The sequence below is a fragment of the Oncorhynchus nerka genome, unplaced genomic scaffold, assembly GCF_034236695.1.
Source record: "Oncorhynchus nerka isolate Pitt River unplaced genomic scaffold, Oner_Uvic_2.0 unplaced_scaffold_1817, whole genome shotgun sequence".
Classification (NCBI taxonomy): Eukaryota; Metazoa; Chordata; class Actinopteri; order Salmoniformes; family Salmonidae; genus Oncorhynchus; species Oncorhynchus nerka.
The window spans coordinates 33,174-53,040 of NW_027039506.1; the positions used below are offsets into that span (position 1 = coordinate 33,174).

At 43.9% G+C, this 19,867-nt stretch overlaps 1 protein-coding gene across 2 annotated transcripts; it reads right to left on the reverse strand.

Moving 5' to 3' along the window:
- Nucleotides 1-3,760: 3,760 nt before the first annotated feature.
- On the reverse strand, nt 3,761-18,970 carry LOC135567772 (zinc finger protein 501-like). 2 transcript variants are annotated; one of them, XM_065014993.1, is made up of 4 exons: nt 18,371-18,970; nt 17,907-18,001; nt 17,599-17,776; nt 3,761-5,605 (listed from the first exon to the last, which is right to left on the reverse strand). In XM_065014993.1, exons 1-4 carry the CDS (start codon nt 18,642-18,644, stop codon nt 4,671-4,673), a joined length of 1,482 nt encoding a protein of 493 aa, XP_064871065.1. In that variant the 5' UTR covers nt 18,645-18,970; the 3' UTR covers nt 3,761-4,670. The 2 variants fall into 2 exon arrangements, with proteins under 2 accessions (XP_064871065.1, XP_064871066.1); XM_065014994.1 differs by lacking the exon at nt 3,761-5,605 and adding an exon at nt 5,664-6,643 and having other exon boundaries at nt 18,371-18,967.
- Nucleotides 18,971-19,867: the final 897 nt, after the last annotated feature.

Below are 19,867 nucleotides of genomic sequence, written 5' to 3' on the forward strand. Positions count from 1 at the left end.
TGTACAGCACTTTGAGATATCAGCTGATGTACGAAGGGCTATATAAATAAATTTGATTTGATTTGATTTGGTAGGCTTGATTACCAACAACGACGAGACGGCCTACAGGGAGGAGGTGAGGGCCCTCGGAGTGTGGTGTCAGGAAAATAACCTCACACTCAACATCAACAAAACTAAGGAGATGATTGTGGACTTCAGGAAACAGCAGAGGGAACACCCCTATCCACATCGATGGAACAGTAGTGGAGAGGGTAGTAAGTTTTAAGTTCCTCGGCATACACATCACAGACAAACTGAATTGGTCCACCCACAAAGACAGCATCGTGAAGAAGGCGCAGCAGCGCCTCTTCAACCTCAGGAGGCTGAAGAAATTTGGCTTGTCACCAAAAGCACTCACAAACTTCTACAGATGCACAATCGAGAGCATCCTGGCGGGCTGTATCACCGCCTGGTACGGCAACAGCTCCGCCCACAACCGTAAAGCTCTCCAGAGGGTAGTGAGGTCTGCACAACGCATCACCGGGGGCAAACTACCTGCCCTCCAGGACACCTACACCACCCGATGTTACAGGAAGGCCATAAAGATCATCAAGGACAACAACCACCCGAGCCACTGCCTGTTCACCCCGCTATCATCCAGAAGGCGAGGTCAGTACAGGTGCATCAAAGCTGGGACCGAGAGACTGAAAAACAGCTTCTATCTCAAGGCCATCAGGCTGTTAAACAGCCACCACTAACATTGAGTGGCTGCTGCAAACACACTGACTCAACTCCAGCCACTTTAATAATGGGAATTGATGGGAATTGATGTAAAATATATCACTAGCCACTTTAAACAATGCTACCTAATATAATGTTTACATTCCCTACATTATTCATCTCATATGTATACGTATATACTGTACTCTATATCATCTACTGCATCTTCACTAGATGTATCACTAGCCACTTTAACTATGCCTCTTTGTTTACATACTCATCTCATATGTATATACTGTACTCGATACTATCTGAAGGATAGGACTGGATGGTCTTCAGAGGTAGATGGGAGAGGTTTAGGGTAACTGAAGGATAGGACTGGATGGTCTTCAGAGATAGATGGGAGAGGTTTAGGGTAACTGAAGGATAGGACTGGATGGTCTTCAGAGATAGATGGGAGAGGTTTAGGGTAACTGAAGGATAGGACTGGATGGTCTTCAGAGGTAGATGGGAGAGGTTTAGGGTAACTGGATGGTCTTCAGAGATAGATGGGAGAGGTTTAGGGTAACTGAAGGATAGGACTGGATGGTCTTCAGAGATAGATGGGAGAGGTTTAGGGTAACTGAAGGATAGGACTGGATGGTCTTCAGAGATCGATGGGAGAGGTTTAGGGTAACTGAAGGATAGGACTGGATGGTCTTCAGAGACAGATGGGAGAGGTTTAGGGTAACTGAAGGATAGGACTGGATGGTCTTCAGAGATCGATGGGAGAGGTTTAGGGTAACTGAAGGATAGGATTAAAAACAAACTAAATATAACTATTGTATAATACACTGTGTCTGTAAAATGTACATAGTATGTATAAGCCGGACTTAGAAGCCAAATAGTTGTTGTGCATTAGTTCCCTCCAATCAGGGAAGGGGTGATAGGGTTACTGGAAAACAAAGGAAAATATATGTTTATACATACAGTGCCTTTTAAAGTATTCAGGTTTTTAGAAATTATTACAAATGTATATATATTTTAAACAGAAATAACTGATTTACATAAGTATTCAGACCCTTTGCTATGAGAATTGAAATTGAGCTCAGGTGCATCTTGTTTCCATTGATCATCCTTGAGATGTTTCTACAACTTGATTGGAGTCCTCCTGTGGTAAATTAAATTGATTGGACATGATTTGGAAAGGCACACACCTGTCTATATAAGGTTCCACAGTTTGCAGCGCAAGTCAGAACAAAAATTAAATGACTTCTTATGACATTGTTTGCCAGACTGAACATTGTAAATCATATTTTTCCAAACTGCGTTACCCCCTCTAGTTAGCAGATGGCGAGTATGAGTTTTTCAGGTGATGCTTTTTGCGTGAAAATAAAAGAGAGCTGCACACTCTTGGAGCTCAGATGCAATAATTTAATTACCAACGTTACGACAGCCAAGCTGTCTTCATCAGGGATGCTTCTTGCGTGACGTATAATCTAGTGGACGTGACAGGAGGACTTCTTCAACAGCGACAAAAGGCTTCTGATTGAAACACGCTGTGCTTTGCGAGCAAACCTAAAACCAAAACATTGAAGCTCTTTAGACCAATCTTGTGTATTTTATTCTTAGGTAAACAGAATTATGTTCAAAACGCTATCTACTGGTTCATTTAAACGTAATTTGCTTGTTAAATTAGCAAATATGTTACATTGATACTGTGTAACAGTATGTATAACTTTAATCTGTCCCCTCGCCCATACCCAGGCGCGAACCAGGGACCCTCTGCACGCATCAACATCAGTCACCAACGAAACACCGTTACCCATCGCTCCACAAAACCACTACTTCGAGGTGTCAGAGCAAGTGACGTCACCAATTGAAACGCTACTTGGCGCTAAATAATACTTTTAAAATCAATTGGATTCTGAAGTATATTAAGAACCAGAACAGTATTTGGAATGTCTTGCCCTTAGTATTATTTGACTCTGTTAGTGGTTTAGAATTTTTGCTTTGATGTAATTTTAATGTTGATAAAATCCTAGTAAAATTGGCTAAATTCCATAAGCAGGCGATTTTAGCTTGGATGTTAGCGTATAAACACATTTCCCCTCACAGATACGTTCTATGGAAAAACTAAGATATACGATTTAAAAATAAGTCTATTTTTTTCGTAACTGGTTTGAGAATAACTGGCTACTGATCAACCTAACAACAAATATTAGCATCTTAGCTCTTATTGCAGGACTTTGACTGTGGTACATCACCTCCCCAGTCAACCTATTGTGTGTATTGAACATTCATATTGAACAGCCTTACCTATAGAGTAGCACCACCACCCATCAGCCCATTCTCTTCTTGATGTCAAAGCTGCATTGTATTGCTGCTATAGGAGTTTATGATTAATAATCCTATTTACTTCAAGCCCCACTAAGATGTCACCATACTATTCATTTAAAGCCCCTCTGTCAGATATAAATCATCAGAGTGGGAAACCAACTGACATGGAAACAATGGAGCAAATGTATCACTATCAGAGGGGTGTATTATGACATCAGATAGAACTACTCAGACATTCCAAATATCACTTGATAATCAGAGGGGTGAATTATGACATCATATAGAACTACTCCAGACATTCCAAATCAGGATTCATCCATATCATGAAGGTGGATATTGATCCAACCATTTCAAAAGTAATGACCGGGCTGATGGAAACAGGATATGCCTGTACACTTTTATAAATGCCGACAGACTATTTGTTACTCCGTTTGACAATTTGTTTGTATATTTGTGTCAGTAAAAATGTCTAAGCGAGAAATGGCTGTGGAAACTCCTTAATGATAACAACCACATCTTAGTTAACTTGGAGTCACATGATATGTTGTGTGGTCCTCCCACTATGACTTGAGAAACCATGTAGTTTATTAGGCTACAGATGAAATAAGTTATGAACTTCACAGGGTGGTGAAAGTGCACATGATGAGCTTGATGCTCCTTTCCAATACATTTTGAGGTTCTTATTCTGGTGACATGATGATCAATGCTTGGTTGCCATTTGACAAATAAAATAATCTCATCATTCGGGTAAAAACTTTTATTCAACCAGTGGGAGGTTTGTAAATGCCCCCAGGAAAGTCGAAAGAGGAACTCTTCATTGAGACAATAATAAACAGCAATCCATGGGCGAGTTGTGGTGGATATTATAAACTAAGGATCTGCTGGAGTCCAAGTCAAACCAAGATTCTTTATTTCTGAGCTCAGAGAGAATAACAGAGTTACATAGCGCAGTGTAGACAGTCTGATTTCCTGAAGCATTGAGTGATTAGCACATATCTTTATAGTTTCCTGTTCCTGGGAGGGACTTTATTCATACAAGGATGCAGGTGCAGCTGGTTTGCAACACAGAATGATAGTCCCAAGAACAGGAGATTATAATAGGACAGTTTCACAAGGTTAGTCACATACTCAGTTATGTGGACACACAAACAATTAACATTTTCCATTACAGAGTCTGAACATTTTCATTTCATTAAATCATCAGTGGGCTACAATGTAGATGTCAACAATGGCACAAATGCATCACATCCAAATATCACTTGATTATCTGTAGTGCTGGAGGAATGACACACCCAGATAAACACACACAAAGAGTTTTAAAAAGGACAATTTAAAACAAGGAACCTGATCTCCTTTATATTAAAACTGACATACTCCATATTCAATTCATGTTTTCTAATAAAAACAAACAAATATATGTTTGAGTATACCCTGTACCATTTAATTTCATATGGTAAAGACAGGTAAACACATTGTCAGTCAACAATATAAGACAACGGGAGCACTGTGTATGTTCTCTGATGAATTTTAAGTCAATGTGATGTATATCAATATACACGCTAAGAGAAGTAATTTCTCTCTCCTGTGTGGATTCTCTAATGACGTTTAAATGACTGTTATGAGTAATATGTTTTCGTGTTCTTTCAGGCTTCCTAAATGGGCAAATGGTTTGCACCCTGGGAGGAATGGTAAGGCTTCTCTCCTGTGTGTATTGTCTCATGTTTTTTCAGGTATGCTCTCTGATTGAAACACTTTCCACATTGGGAGCAGTGGTAGGGCTTCTCTCCTGTGTGTATTCTCTCATGTCGTTTCAGCCCCCCTGACCAGCTGAAACACTTTCCACACTGGGAGCAGTGGTAAGGCTTCTCTCCCGTGTGTATTCTCTCATGTTGTTTCAGATCCCCCGACTGGTTGAAACACTTTCCACATTGGGAGCAGTGGTAGGGCTTCTCTCCTGTGTGTATTCTCTCATGTTGTTTCAGGTTTACTCTCTGGTTGAAACACTTTCCACATTGGGAGCAGTGGTAGGTCTTCTCTCCTGTGTGTATTCTCTCATGTCGTTTCAGATCCCCCGAATGGTTGAAACACTTTCCACATTGGGAGCAGTGGTAAGGCTTCTCTCCTGTGTGTATTCTCTCATGTTGTTTCAGGGTTACTCTCCGGTTGAAACACTTTCCACATTGGGAGCAGTGGTAAGACTTCTCTCCCGTGTGTATTCTCTCATGTTGTTTCAGGTTTCCTCTCCGGTTGAAACACTTTCCACACTGGGAGCAGTGGTAAGGCTTCTCTCCCGTGTGTATTCTCTCGTGTCGTTTCAGCCCCCCTGACCAGCCGAAACACTTTCCACATTGGGAGCAGTGGTAAGGCTTCTCTCCCGTGTGTATTCTCTCATGTTGTTTCAGGGTTACTCTCTGGTTGAAACACTTTCCACACTGGGAACAGTGGTAAGGCTTCTCCCCTGTGTGCATTTTCTCGTGTTGTTTCAGGTCCCATAACCGGTCACAACCCTTTCTACAGTGGGAGAACTGGTGTCGTCTTGCTAGTTTGGACGTCCCTGGCTTTGGTTCTTCCGAGTCGGGCCTTTCTCCTGCCAAAGACAGTGTTATTTTTAAATAGAGACCCGAATGAAACCACATGATAAAACAACCTTGCTAGTGTGTTAGTGTTTAAAACAAATGTAGAGCTTCCTGGTAATTACTGATATGTTTACATTACTTATTTTATTCATCCTGTTTTACAAGTCAGAACACACAAACCTAGACAGTTCTAGGACACTGAAGACACAGATGTCGCTGGATTCCAATTGAACAGGTGGTTCTAAATATATAACTTTCATAGCTGTATGATACAGAATGTGACCTACACACTTCCTTAAACATAAAATAACTAAAGAAGTAATTTGGTGTGGAAGTCCAAAACTTGTTTTTACGTCGCAGATACAAAGCACATCAGTAACATCTCCCCGTTTTTGAAAGGGTTCGACACATTAATGTTTAAATGGACCAATTTCTTATTTAGACATTCACAGATTTTCAACATTTTGATTATCGCTGATGTCATATTTTGGGTAAATGTTCCTAAAACTGATAGTAACAACAAAAAAACAAAAGTATAAACGCAACATGTAAAGTGTTGGATGTTTCATGAGCATCACTGTTAGTCAACATTTATTCTTTGCCAAGATAATCCATCCACCTGACAGTGTGGCATATCAAGAAGCTGATTGAACAGCTTGGTTATTACACAGGTGCACCTTGTGCTGGGGATAATAAAAGGCAACTCGAAAATGTGCAGTTGGTTCACACAAAATGCCACAGGTCTCTGAGGGAGCGGGCAATTGGCATGCTGACTGCAGGAATGTCCACTGGAGCTGTTAGGGAATTTAATGTACAGTACCAGTCAAAAGGTTGGACTCACCTACTCATTCAAGGGTTTCTTTATTTTTACTATTTTCTACATTGTAGAATAATAAAGACATCAAAATACACATGGAATCATGTAATAACCACAAGTGTTAAATCAAAATATATATTTTATTCTTCAAAAGTTGCCACCCTTGCTTTTTCTCAAACAGCTTCACCTGGAATCGTTTTCCAACAATCTGGAGGTGTGTTGGGTCATTGTCCTGTTGAAAAACAAATGACAGTGGGACTAAGCCCAAACCAGATGGGATGGCATATAGCTGTAGAATGCTGTGGAAGCCATGCTGGTTAAGTGTGACTTTGATTTATTTATTCATGACATTGTCAACAGCAAAGCACCCGCACACCATCACATCTCCTCCTCCATGCTTCACGGTGGGAACCACACATGCGGAGATAATCTGTTCATCTACTCCTCATCTCACAAAGACATGACACTCGGGTCCAAAATCTCAAATTTGGACTCATCAGACCCAAGGACAGATATCCACCGGTCTAATGTCCATTGCTCGTGTTTCTTGGCCCAAGCAAGTCACTTCTTCTTATTGGTGTCCTTTAGTAGTGGTTTCCTTGCAGCAATTCGACCATGAAGGCCTGATTCACGCAGTCTCCTCTGAACCGATGATGTTGAGATGTGTCTGTTACTTGAACTTTGTGAAGCATTTATTTGGGCTGCAATTTCTAAGGCTGGTAACTCTAATGAACTTATGCATCAGAAGTAACTCTGGATCTTCCATTATTGTGGTGGTCCTTAAAGTAATGATGGACTGTTGTTTCTCTTTGCTTATTTGAGCTGTTCTTGACATAATATGGACTTCGTCTTTTACCCAATAGGGCTATCTTCTGTATACCACCCCTACCTTGTCCCAACACAACTGATTGGTTCAAACACATTAACACCTGTTATGGCTAGGGATTCCGCTAGCGGAACATTTCGACAACATCCGGTGAAATTGCAGAGTGCAAAATATATATATTTTTTTATTAGAAAAAAGTTACTTTCATGCATTCACAAGTGCAATACCACAAATTAAAGCTTAAGACTCCATAATGTTTCATCATTAGATTCTACAAGGCTCCTTTAAGTCTCCATAATGTTTCATCATTAGATGCCACAGTCCTCCTTTAAGACTCCATAATGTTTCATTATTAGATGCTACAGTCCTCCTTTAAGTCTCCATAATGTTTCATCATTAGATGCTACAGTCCTCCTTTAAGACTCCATAATGTTTCATCATTAGATGCTACAAGGCTCCTTTAAGACTCCATAATGTTTCATCATTAGATGCTACAGTCCTCCTTTAATACTCCATAATGTTTCATCATTAGCTGCTACAGTCCTCCTTTAAGACTCCATAATGTTTCATCATTAGATGCTACAGTCCTCCTTTAATACTCCATCATGTTTAGAATGTGTCTGGAAGCGCTACTCTATCTATTCTATTCTCATCCTTTCGGATTTAATAATATTTAATAATAATAATAACAATGTTATAATAGGTAATAACTAACTTTAATAACTAGGGTTAATACCTGCCTGGCCCACCAACAAAATATTTCTTTAGCCCCCTCTAACAATACCGCTACAGAATTAGCATAGTAGGCCATGTAACTTAACCTGTAGTGACACCCAGCCCGTGAACGGGACCGTTATCATCATCTGACACTAATTAGCATAACGCAACGGACATAAATCTTCCTAGAAAATATTCCTATTCATGAAAATCACAAGTGAAATATATTGGAACACAGCTTAGCCTTTTGTTAATCACCCTGTCATCTCAGATTTTCAAAATATGCTTTACAGCCAACGCTAGACAAGCATCTGTGTAAGTTTATCATAGCCTAGCATAGCATTATGCCTTGCTAGCAGCAGGCAAACTTGTCACGGAAATCAGAAAAGCAATCAAATTAAATCGTTTACCTTTGATGAACTTCAAATGTTTTCACTCACGAGACTCCCAGGTAGACAGCCAAAGTTAATTTTTTCCCAAAAGATTATTTTTGTAGGCGAAATAGCTCTGTTTGTTCTTCACATTTGGCTGAGAAATCACCCGGAAATTGCGGTCAGAACTCCGAAAAATATTCCAAATTGTCACGAATATTACCGAAGGTGACTCCCCTTCTTGTTCGGGTGGCGCTCGGCGGTCGTCGTCGCGGTCTACTAGCTATCGCTGATCCGTTGTTCTGTGTTCGTTTAGTTCTGTCTAATTGGTATCACCTGTTTCTTGTTTGGTTGTTAGGATAGGGTTATATATAGTCTGTTCAGCCCGCTTCTGTTTCGTGCGCGCTTGTTCTCCTGTTTCTTTGTTTGAGTGTATTTTGTTGGCATTTGGGTTTCACGCTGTCCGTTTATATTTCTGTTCATTTGTGTTTCCACTTTGTACATGTTATGTTTCCAGGACATTTAAGCGTGTTGTGTTTCCCACATCCTTTGCTCTCTGCGCCTGACTCCACACCTCTTCACTCATTTACACGTAACAGAAGCCCGCACCTTTCTATGGAGTCAGCAGGAGCAGCGACCACTCCTCTTCCCACTATGGAAGAGCGAGTTCAACATCACACGTCCATCCTCCATCGCCTAGGATCAGCGATGGATCAGATGATGGAGAGGATGGATCGTTGGGAGAGGAATGGTTTCCCTACTACTACCCCACCGACCCTCCTACCAGCAACTCTACCATCTCCCCCATCTGGATCCGGTTCCAGCGCTCTGCACATGACGCCTCCGAGGAATTACGATGGAGCAGCGACGGGGTGCCAGGGATTCCTGCTGCAATTAGACCTCTACCTGGCCACCGTTCGGCCGGCCCCCTCGGAGGAGGAGAGAGTAGGGGTCCTCATCACCTGCCTGACCGGTAGAGCCCTGGAGTGGGCTAATGCGGTCTGGAACGGGCCCGACTCAGCGAAGGACAACTACCCGGAGTTCATCCGCCGTTTCATTTACATTTACGTCATTTAGCAGACGCTCTTATCCAGAGCGACTTACAAATTGGTGCGTTCACCTTATGACATCCAGTGGAACAGCCACTTTACAATAGTGCATCTAAATCTTTTAAGGGGGGGGGTGAGAAGGATTACTTTCAGGGCCGTGTTCGATCACCCTCCAGAAGGTCGAGCGGCGGGTGAGAGATTGTTCCATCTTAGACAGGGGACGAAGAGCGCGCAGGACTTCGCGCTGGAGTTCCGGACCTTGGCTGCGGGAGCAGGCTGGAATGACAGGGCCCTGATAGACCATTACAGGTGGAGCCTGAGAGAGGACGTCCGTAGGGAGCTGGCCTGTCGGGATACTACGCTTAGCCTGGATGGACTGATAGACCTGTCGATCCGGTTGGACCATCTGCTAGCTGCTCGTGGACGTTCTGAAAGGGTCCTGTCAGTTCTACCTCCTGATCATCCTGCCCCTATCCCGATGGAGCTAGGAGGGACTGCGTCAAGGGAGATCGGAGGAGGAAGCTCCTCCTGTACCAGTTGTGGCCGGAGAGGGCACACGTCTGGTCGGTACTGGAGGAATTCATCTGGGAATCGTGAGGGCAGGCAGAACACTCATCGGTCACCCCAGGTGAGTAAGCACCACACTCTCCCAGAGTTTCCTGTTGGTCACATGTTCCTATTAATTTGTTTCCTTAATTATTCTCCTTCTCTCCAGCATAAGGCACTGGTAGATTCAGGCGCAGCTGGAAACTTTATAGATCGCGGACTCACTCAGAGGTTGAGGATTCCGTTAGTAAATGTAGACCCCCCTTTTCCCGTGCACTCTTTAGATAGTCGACCATTGGGGTCAGGGCTGGTAAAGAAAGCCACAATTTCGTTGGAGATGATTACGCAGGGGAATCACAAGGAGCGAATTAGTTTGTTCCTTATCGATTCACCTGCATTTCCAGTTGTTCTGGGGATTCCCTGGCTAGCTATTCATAATCCTACGATTTCGTGGAAACAGGGAACTCTACAGGGGTGGTCTGATGAGTGTTCAGGCAGGTGTGTAGGGGTTTCCATCGGTGCGACAACGGTGGAGAGTCCAGACCAGGTTTCCACCGTGCGCATTCCAGCTGAGTATGACGATTTGGCTATCGTTTTCAGTAAAAAGAAAGCGACCCAATTACCACCCCATAGGCAGGGGGATTGCGTGATAAATCTCCAGGGTAACGCTGCACTCCCCAGGAGTCATGTGTATCCTTTGTCCCAGGAGGAGAAGGTGGCTATGGAAACTTATATCACCGAGGCTCTGGGACAGGGGTACATTCAGCCCTCCATGTCACCTGTCTCTTCGAGTTTCTTTTTTGTGAAGAAAAAAGCTGGTGGCACCAGTAGTATGGGATGTGGACGCAGACATCGAGCGGGCGCTAAGGGGGGAACCTGCGCCTCCACAGTGTCCGGAGGGTCGTAGGTACGTGCCGCTGGCTGTCCGTGATCAATTGATTCGATGGGCTCATTGTCTACCCTCGGCGGGTCACCCAGGTATTTATAGGACAGTGCGAGGTCTTGAGAGGAAGTACTGGTGGCCCACTTTGAGGAGGGATGTGCGATTCTATGTTTCCTCCTGTTCGGTGTGCGCCCAGAGTAAGGCTCCTAGACACCTGCCAAGAGGTAAATTACAACCTCTTCCCGTTCCACAACGGCCGTGGACCCATCTTTCGGTAGATTTTCTTACTGACCTCCCCCCCTCTCAGGGTAACACTACAATCCTGGTCGTTGTGGATCGGTTCTCTAAGTCCTGCCGTCTTATCCCATTGCCCGGTCTCCCTACCGCCCTACAGACTGCGGAAGCTCTTTTCACCCATGTCTTCCGGCACTACGGGGTGCCCGAGGATATAGTTTCTGATCAGGGCCCCCAATTTATCTCCCGTGTTTGGAGGGCATTTATGGAACGTCTGGGGGTCTCGGTCAGCCTGACCTCAGGGTATCACCCGGAGAGTAATGGTCAGGTGGAGAGAGTTAACCAGGAGGTGGGTAGGTTTCTGCGGTCGTATTGCCATGACCGGCCAGGGGAGTGGGCGAGATATATTCCCTGGGCAGAAATAGCCCAGAACTCACTAAGCCACTCCTCTACCAACATGTCACCATTTGAGTGCGTGTTGGGGTACCAGCCAGTCCTGGCACCGTGGCATCAGAGCCAGACTGAGGCTCCTGCGGTGGAGGAGTGGGTACAGCGCTCTAAGGAGACCTGGAGGGCGGTCCAAGAGTCATTACGCCAAGCGAGTATAAGGCAGAAGAAGAGCGCTGACCGTCACCGCAGTGAGGCCCCCGTGTTTGCACCTGGGGACAGGGTCTGGCTCTCGACCCGAAACCTGCATCTCCGCTTGCCCTGCCGGAAGCTGGGTCCGCAGTGTATAGGGCCATTTAAAGTCCTGAGGAGAATAAATGAGGTTTGTTATCGATTATTACTTCCTTCGTATTATCGTATTAACCCCTCATTTCATGTGTCTCTTCTCAGGCCGGTGGTAGCTGGTCCTATGCAGGAAGATGAAGTTCCGGAGGTTCCTCCGCCCCCTCTGGACATCGAGGGGTCCCCGGCGTACAAGATACGAGCTATTCTGGACTCGAGACGCCGGGTGAGAGGCTTGCAGTACCTTGTTGACTGGGAGGGGTACGGTCCGGAGGAGAGGTGCTGGGTCCCGGTGAGGGATATTCTAGACCCATCTATGTTGAGTGAATTCCATCGCCTCCGTCCGGATCGCCCAGCGCCTCGGCCCCCGGGTCGTCCCCGAGGCCGGCGTCGGCGCGCTGCGGGAGCTGCGCGTCAGCAGGGGGGTACTGTCACGAATATTACCGAAGGTGACTCCCCTTCTTGTTCGGGTGGCGCTCGGCGGTCGTCGTCGCCCGGTCTACTAGCTATCGCTGATCCGTTGTTCTGTGTTCGTTTAGTTCTGTCTAATTGGTATCACCTGTTTCTTGTTTGGTTGTTAGGATAGGGTTATATATAGTCTGTTCAGCCCGCTTCTGTTTCGTGCGGGCTTGTTCTCCTGTTTCTTTGTTTGAGTGTATTTTGTTGGCATTTGGGTTTCACGCTGTCCGTTTATATTTCTGTTCATTTGTGTTTCCACTTTTGTACATGTTATGTTTCCAGGACATTTAAGCGTGTTGTGTTTCCCACATCCTTTGCTCTCTGCGCCTAACTCCACACCTCTTCACTCATTTACACGTAACACAAATTAGCTCCATAATATCGACAAAAACATGGTAAACGTTGTTTAGAATCAATCCTCAAGGTGTTTTTCTAATATCTATTTGATAATATATCCATCGGGACAATTCCTTTTTCTCTAGGACCGATTGGAGTGATGGCTACCTCTGCACTTTACGCGAGAATCTCTCTCGGAGCCACCATGTGACCACTTACGCAATATGCCCCCATACGGCTATTCTTCAACAGAAATGCGTAAAACTACGTCACAATGCTGAAGACACCTTGGGGAATACGTAGAAAGCGTACGCTCGTTGATGGTACATTCAAAGCCATATAGGGAGTCATTGGAACGCAGCGCTTTCAAAACCTGGGGCACTTCCGGATTGGATTTTTCTCAGGCTTTCGCCTGCAACATCAGTTCTGTTATACTCACAGACAATATCTTTACAGTTTTGGAAACGTTAGAGTGTTTCCTATCCAAAGCTGTAAATTATATGCATATTCTAGCATCTTTTCCTGACAAAATATCCCGTTTAAAACGGGGACGTTTTTTTCCCAAAAATGAAAATACTGCCCCCTAACACCAAGAGGTTTTAAGGTATTCAGAAATATTTAGGACTAACATATTCCTTGACACCCATTCTGAAACTAACTGCATCTCTATGTTAAGCGTTGCAGTCATTTCAGTCGCTGTAGTAGCTGACGTGTACGGTGTTGAGTCATCCACATACATAGACTCACTGGCTTTACTCAAATGTCATTGGCATGTTGTTGGTAAAGATTGAAAAAAGTAGGTGCCAAACAGCTGCCCTGGGGAATTCCTGATTCAAACTTGATTTTGTAGCTCTGGGGCGGCAGGTAGCCTAGTGGTTAGAGCGGTAGGCCAGTAACCGAAAGATTGCTGGATCGAATCCCCGAGTTGACAAGGTAAAAAACTCTGTCGTTCTGCCCCTGAACAAGGCAGTCGTAGGCCGTAATTGAAAAAAATAATTTGTTCTTAACTGACTTGCCTAGTTAAATAAAGGTGACATTTTAAAATAAAAACTCTTTATCCACAATATAGCAGGGGGTGTAAAGCCATACGTTTTTTCAGCAGCAGGCTATGATCGAGAATGCCAAAAGCTGCACTGAAGTCTAACAAAACATTTTTCACAATCGTTTTTGTCTAGATGTGACCATCCCTTAAAGCCATGCTCTATAAAATACAAATAATCCTGTAAACAATAGAGCAAATGCATCACATGGAAATAGCACTTGAATATCTGTCCTGCTATACACTGAGTATACAAAACATTAAGAACACCTGCTCCTTCCATGACATAGACTGACCAGGTGAATCCAGGTGAAAGCTATGATCCCTGACTGATGTCACTAGTTAAATCCACTTCAATCCGTGTAGATGAAGGGAGGAGGCCGGTTAAAGAAGGATTGTTAAGCCTTGAGACAAATGAGACATGGATTGTGTCTGAGTACCATTCAGAGGGTGAATTGGGAAGACTAAATATTTAAGTGCCTTTGAACGGGGTATGGTAGTAGGTTCCAGGCGCACCGATTTGTGATTTGTTTTTCCAACTCAACAGTTTCCCATGTGTACCAAGAATGGTCCACCACCGTAACAGGGGCGGTCAGTGCCGTTTAAGATGAGGGAGGACCATTTTGTTTTTCATGGGCATGGCCTTATTTCTACTACAGCATGTTGGATGACTGTCATTCATATTCCATTCACCCTGTTCAACATAACAGCGATAGGTCTAGGATACTACATTATACTCACATTTTCCCTATACCCATCATGAGGTAGCTACAACCTAGTCGATGAATGAAAGTTCACAATGTAGGTGCACACAGGTTGAGAGAAACATTTAAGGTGACAGACAGTGACACATTCAATACCACTCTCACCTGCTGATCTAGGATGTAATCATTAGTCCAGCAGTTGCAAACGAGAGTTTCTTTTGAACAAATTCAGGTATGTTTATCGCTGTTTTGTTCCGTTTAAGAAATGTTTTTCAACAGAATCTTCGGAATGAATACACCCCTGATCATGTGTAAACACAGTTCACTTTCATTACAGCCACGTTGTAGTCCTTCTCTCCTCCTCTCACCTTTTCCCTTCGCTCCTGGACTTCAATGCACATCAGCTGATGTGACCAGGTGAAAAAAAACTTTTCCAAAACCTCGTAGGTTTGTATTGAAGTCAAAATACTCAGAGGAGAAATGGAAACTCGCTGTTCTCCAGGCTACACCATGGTGCTACCCTACAGAATGCTGCTGAGGCTACTGTAGACCTTCATGTTTTAATCAATTATTTGGTGACGTGATTATATTTAGTCGCCTTCCTCCTCTGAGGAGCCTCCCCTTCCTTCTCTCAGGAGCCTACCCCTCCTCCTCTCAGGAGCCTCCCCTTCCTCCTCTCAGGAGCCTCCCCTTCCTCCTCTCAGGAGCCTCCCCTTCCTCCTCTCAGGAGCCTCCCCTTCCTCCTCTGAGGAGCCTCCACTGCACCCAAAGGACATCCAGCCAACTTGACACAATTGTGGGAAGCATTGGAGTCATCATGGGCCAGCATCCCTGTGGAAAACTTTCGACACCTTGTAGAGTCCATGCCCCGACGAATTGAGGCTATTCCGAGGGGAAAAGGGGAGGGTCCAACTCCATATTAGGAAGGTGTTCGAAATGTTTGGTATAATCAGTGGATACATCTGCCATTTAGCAGACACTTTTATCCAAAGCGATTTGCAGTCATGTTTGCAAACACTTAACATATGGATGGTCCCAGGAATCAAACCCACTACCCTGGTTTAACAAGCACTATACTCCACCAACTGAGCTACAGGACCACAAGGAATGATCAAGGAATGACGCAGATAAACACACACAGCCTGAGTTTCAAAAATATAATTGAATCAAAGACCGTAACATTGAAACTGACATACTCCATCTTAGATGTGGGCCGATTAATTAGGGCCGATCTCAGGTTTGGTATTTTTGGGCGGCGATTTTGCAGATTTTTTTTACACCTTTATTGAATCTTTATTTAACTGGGCAAGTCAGTTAAGAACACATTCTTATTTTCAATGACGGCCTTGGAACGGTGGGTTAACTGCCTTGTCCAGGGGCAGAACGCTAGATTTTCACCTTGTCAGCTCGGGGGATCCTGCCTTGCAACCTTACAGTTAACTTGTCCAACGCTCTAACCACCTGCCTCTCATTGCACTCCACGAGGAGCCTGCCTGTTACGCGAATGCAGTAGAAGCCAAGTTAACACCATCCAGTCCCAGCCTTCAGCTCCATTCAACCCCTCCCATCTGTCTCTAAACACCACTCAGTCCCTTCACCTCCATTCAACCCCTCCCATCTGTCTCTAAACACCATCCAGTCCCTTCAGCTCCATTCAACCCCTCCCATCTGTCTCTAAACACCATCCAGTCCCTTCAGCTCCATTCAACCCCTCCCATCTGTCTCTAAACACCATCCAGTCCCACTCTTCATATCCATTCAACCCCTCCCTTCTGTCTCTAAACACCATCCAGTCCATTCAACCCCTCCCTTCTGTCTCTAAACACCATCCAGTCCCTTCAGCTCCATTCAACCCCTCCCATCTGTCTCTAAACACCATCCAGTCCCTTCAGCTCCATTCAACCCCTCCCATCTGTCTCTAAACACCATCCAGTCCCTTCAGCTCCATTCAACCGCTCCCTTCTGTCCCTTCCTCTAAACACCATCCAGTCCCTTCAGCTCCATTCAACCCCTCCCATCTGTCTCTAAACACCATCCAGTCCCTTCAGCTCCATTCAACCCCTCCCATCTGTCTCTTAACACCATCCAGTCCCTTCAGCTCCATTCAACCCCTCCCATCTGTCTCTAAACACCATCCAGTCCCTTCAGCTCCATTCAACCCCTCCCATCTGTCTCTTAACACCATCCAGTCCCTTCAGCTCCATTCAACCCCTCCCATCGGTCTCTAAACACCATCCAGTCCCTTCAGCTCCATTCAACCCCTCCAATCTGTCTCTTAACATCCATATGGGATTTATATTTGCCATATATATTTTAACTGTGCTGTGATGCTTCACAAAAGTACTCAACTTTTCGATTCTCATAGTTTCTACAGATTGTAAATTAAAGATAAACATTTTTGTTAAAATAATTATAATATTATTGATTGATTGAATAGGACTTTTCAAATGACCCAGTATTGCCATCTGCAGCGTTAGTTCTAGGTAAATGTTGCAATTCTTCAGCGATTCCTGGACCTGTGACCAACAACGAGCTACATATGGACAGTACCAAAATAAATTATCTAATGACTGCCTCCTCGCAGCAAAATCTGCAGAGCTGGGAAGATTGTATCCCCATATATAACATTATATTGGTTGCATAAATGTTGTATAATAATTGAAGCTTTGAATCCGGCGTCATTTTGCGTGTCAATTCATAAACCATGTGCCATGGAATCAGTACAATGAAAATCTCTTGCCAACTATTTTGAAATTGATTTGGCACAGCTGTTAGTTGTTTGGTCCTTAAATGGAACTGGTAAACATTTCTATTTATCACAATTTGGTCCTTAGTGCAGGGCCGACAAGTTCCTGTTCTACAGTCTTGTAAAGATAGGGTGGTTGACTGGGACAGGCAATGTAACATCCATAATGTTTTATGGAAAAGGTTTTTGTAAAACATGCACCTTACATCAGATCATCTTGAAACTTTCTCTCTAAAGCGAACTTTCATCAAGGTTTTATATGGTCTGTTGGTTTCTCTCTAAATCTAACTTTCATCAAGGTTTTATATGGTCTATTGGCTTCTCTCTAAAACAAACTTACATCAAGGTTTTACATGTCAACTAACAGAACTGTCTACTGTGTTGGAAATATACCAGTCTATCTTCATGTCAACAAACAGAGCTTTGCTGGTTTTCCTGGTAACAGACACCAGTCTATCTTCCTGTCACCAAACAGAACTCTGCTGGTTGTCCTGGTAACAGATTCCAGTGGGCAGATCTATTTTATTTGTTCAAACTACAGCACTTACTTTGATGTGTCAAATCTGATCCTTTCTTCTCTTCTCCTCCTCTCACAGTTCCACTCAGCCCCGTTGTTTTCCTGCAGTCCACCAGCAGCACAGACAACCTCTTCATACCCAGCAGTAACGTGCTACCAGGAGAGGCACGACACAGGGACTCCGGGAGGGCGGAAGGGCTAGCGTTGTCCTGGTAACCATAAAGAGGGGACACAGACACATATCATTATGGATGCTGATGTCACTGTTGTCATAAAGTGCCTTACAGAAACCCAGCCCCCGATAGAGAAAGCTGTATGCTAGAGCAGACCAAGCTGTACCATCTGGTGTTCTGATCTGGAGAGACTCTTCTCTGCCTCGTCAGCATCAGGATGTTGAGGCTCCCCAGAGGATCCACGATAGTCATGTCTCTCTCCTGTTTGAACGAGAACATCAAACAGATGGTGAACTTATTACCATCATCAATTATTACTGTCTATTACAGTCATAGGGTCTTATCAGAGGCATTAATATCTCTAAATTAATTGGGTGCCTTTTGTGTCCCTTTGATATTTTAAGTATAAATTATGCTCCATTATTACATTTTGAAAGCCTGTTATATATAATTAAATCTCATTTAAAAGTCCCAAAAATATATGTAGCAATGACAGATTGACCCTTTAACAATTTATATAGTACTGAACATCACATTGAAGTGAAGAACTTAAGTAGAATGCCCCTTAAAAACCACACATTAGTTCAACAACTGCATAGTTTGTGCCTCTGTTTTTAAGACAGTACTCACTGGTGTTAATCTGATATTCTGTCTCCTCCTCTTTCACTCCCAAAACGTCTTCCTCCTTCACCTTTACTGAGATAGAACATTTTAGAGAGGAAGAGGATGCTTTCTCTTCTTTCCCTATAACAGCCTCCTCTTCCATTCTGAAAGGTTCTTTCTCTCCTTTCACTGTAATATCCTCCTCTTCGTCTTTCACGACAATGTTCAGCGCCAGAGCTTCTTTCTCCGGACAGCAGACATCCTCTTCTTCAGCAGGGGATGAGTAGTTTAATGAGCTCATGGTCAGGGATGTTAGCTAGCTAGTTAGCATTAGCGAATAGCCTAGTGCTAGGCTCAGTATCAATCTTTAACAAATTTGCAAATTGAACAAGCACATTTGGTTCAAGTTAAGGTCAACTGAAATGTGTTTTAAACACTGCGATTAGCTAATGCACATTAACATGGCCTGAAACGTCAATATTTCAGTTTTATGTTGTCGAGCAAGCTATCGAGGTGGTTGAAAGAGTAGGCGCTTTGTTGTTCCTGAAGAAGCGTCCGTCCAGTCCATTATACGTCACGCTAGACGCATCACCTGAAAGACGCTCATCGCCATCTGCTGGCTGGAGTGGGTAACGCAGTTTGGAAACAATAGTTACAACACTTTTTGTATTTGAAAGAACGTCATCATTATTTAACAATAAGCTGATATATATATTTTCTCTTACGTCTAACAAGTAATACTTTACTGTACACAGACGTAGAAGCGTAATATGAATATGTAGATGATGCATAAATACTTCCATGAATAGGAATATATATATATATATATACAGAGGGTACCAGTACAGAGTCAACGTGGAGGCTATATACAGGAGGTACCAGTACAGAGTCAATGTGGAGGTTATATACAGGGGGTACCAGTACAGAGTCAACGTGGAGGCTATATACAGGAGGTACCTGTACAGAGTCAATGTGGAGACTATATACAGGGGGTACCAGTGCAGAGTCAATGTGGAGGTTATATACAGGAGGTACCTGTACAGAGTCAACGTGGAGGCTATATACAGGAGGTACCGGTACAGAGTCAATGTGGAGACTATATACAGGGGGTACCTGTACAGAGTCAATGTGGAGGCTATATACAGGGGGTACCTGTACAGAGTCAATGTGGAGACTATATACAGGGGGTACCGGTACAGAGTCAATGTGGAGGCTGTATACAGGGGGTACCTGTACAGAGTCAATGTGGAGGCTATATACAGGGGGTACCGGTACAGAGTCAATGTGGAGGCTATATACAGGGGGTACCAGTACAGAGTCAATGTGGAGGTTATATACAGGGGGTACCGGTACAGAGTCAATGTGGAGGCTGTATACAGGGGGTACCTGTACAGAGTCAATGTGGAGGCTATATACAGGGGGTACCTGTACAGAGTCAATGTGGAGACTATATACAGGGGGTACCAGTACAGAGTCAATGTGGAGGCTGTATACAGGGGGTACCAGTACAGAGTCAATGTGGAG

Bases quoted from the DNA above. Each gene is read 5' to 3' on its own strand.
- LOC135567772 (XM_065014993.1), bottom strand. From the start codon at position 18,644: ATGAGCTCATTAAACTACTCATCCCCTGCTGAAGAAGAGGATGTCTGC. The intron at 18,002-18,370 runs GTGAGTACTGTC...TCGTTCAAACAG, and splicing joins AGAATATCAGATTAACACCA to GAGAGAGACATGACTATCGT. The intron at 17,777-17,906 runs GTACAGCTTGGT...TATGGTTACCAG, and splicing joins CCAGATCAGAACACCAGATG to GACAACGCTAGCCCTTCCGC.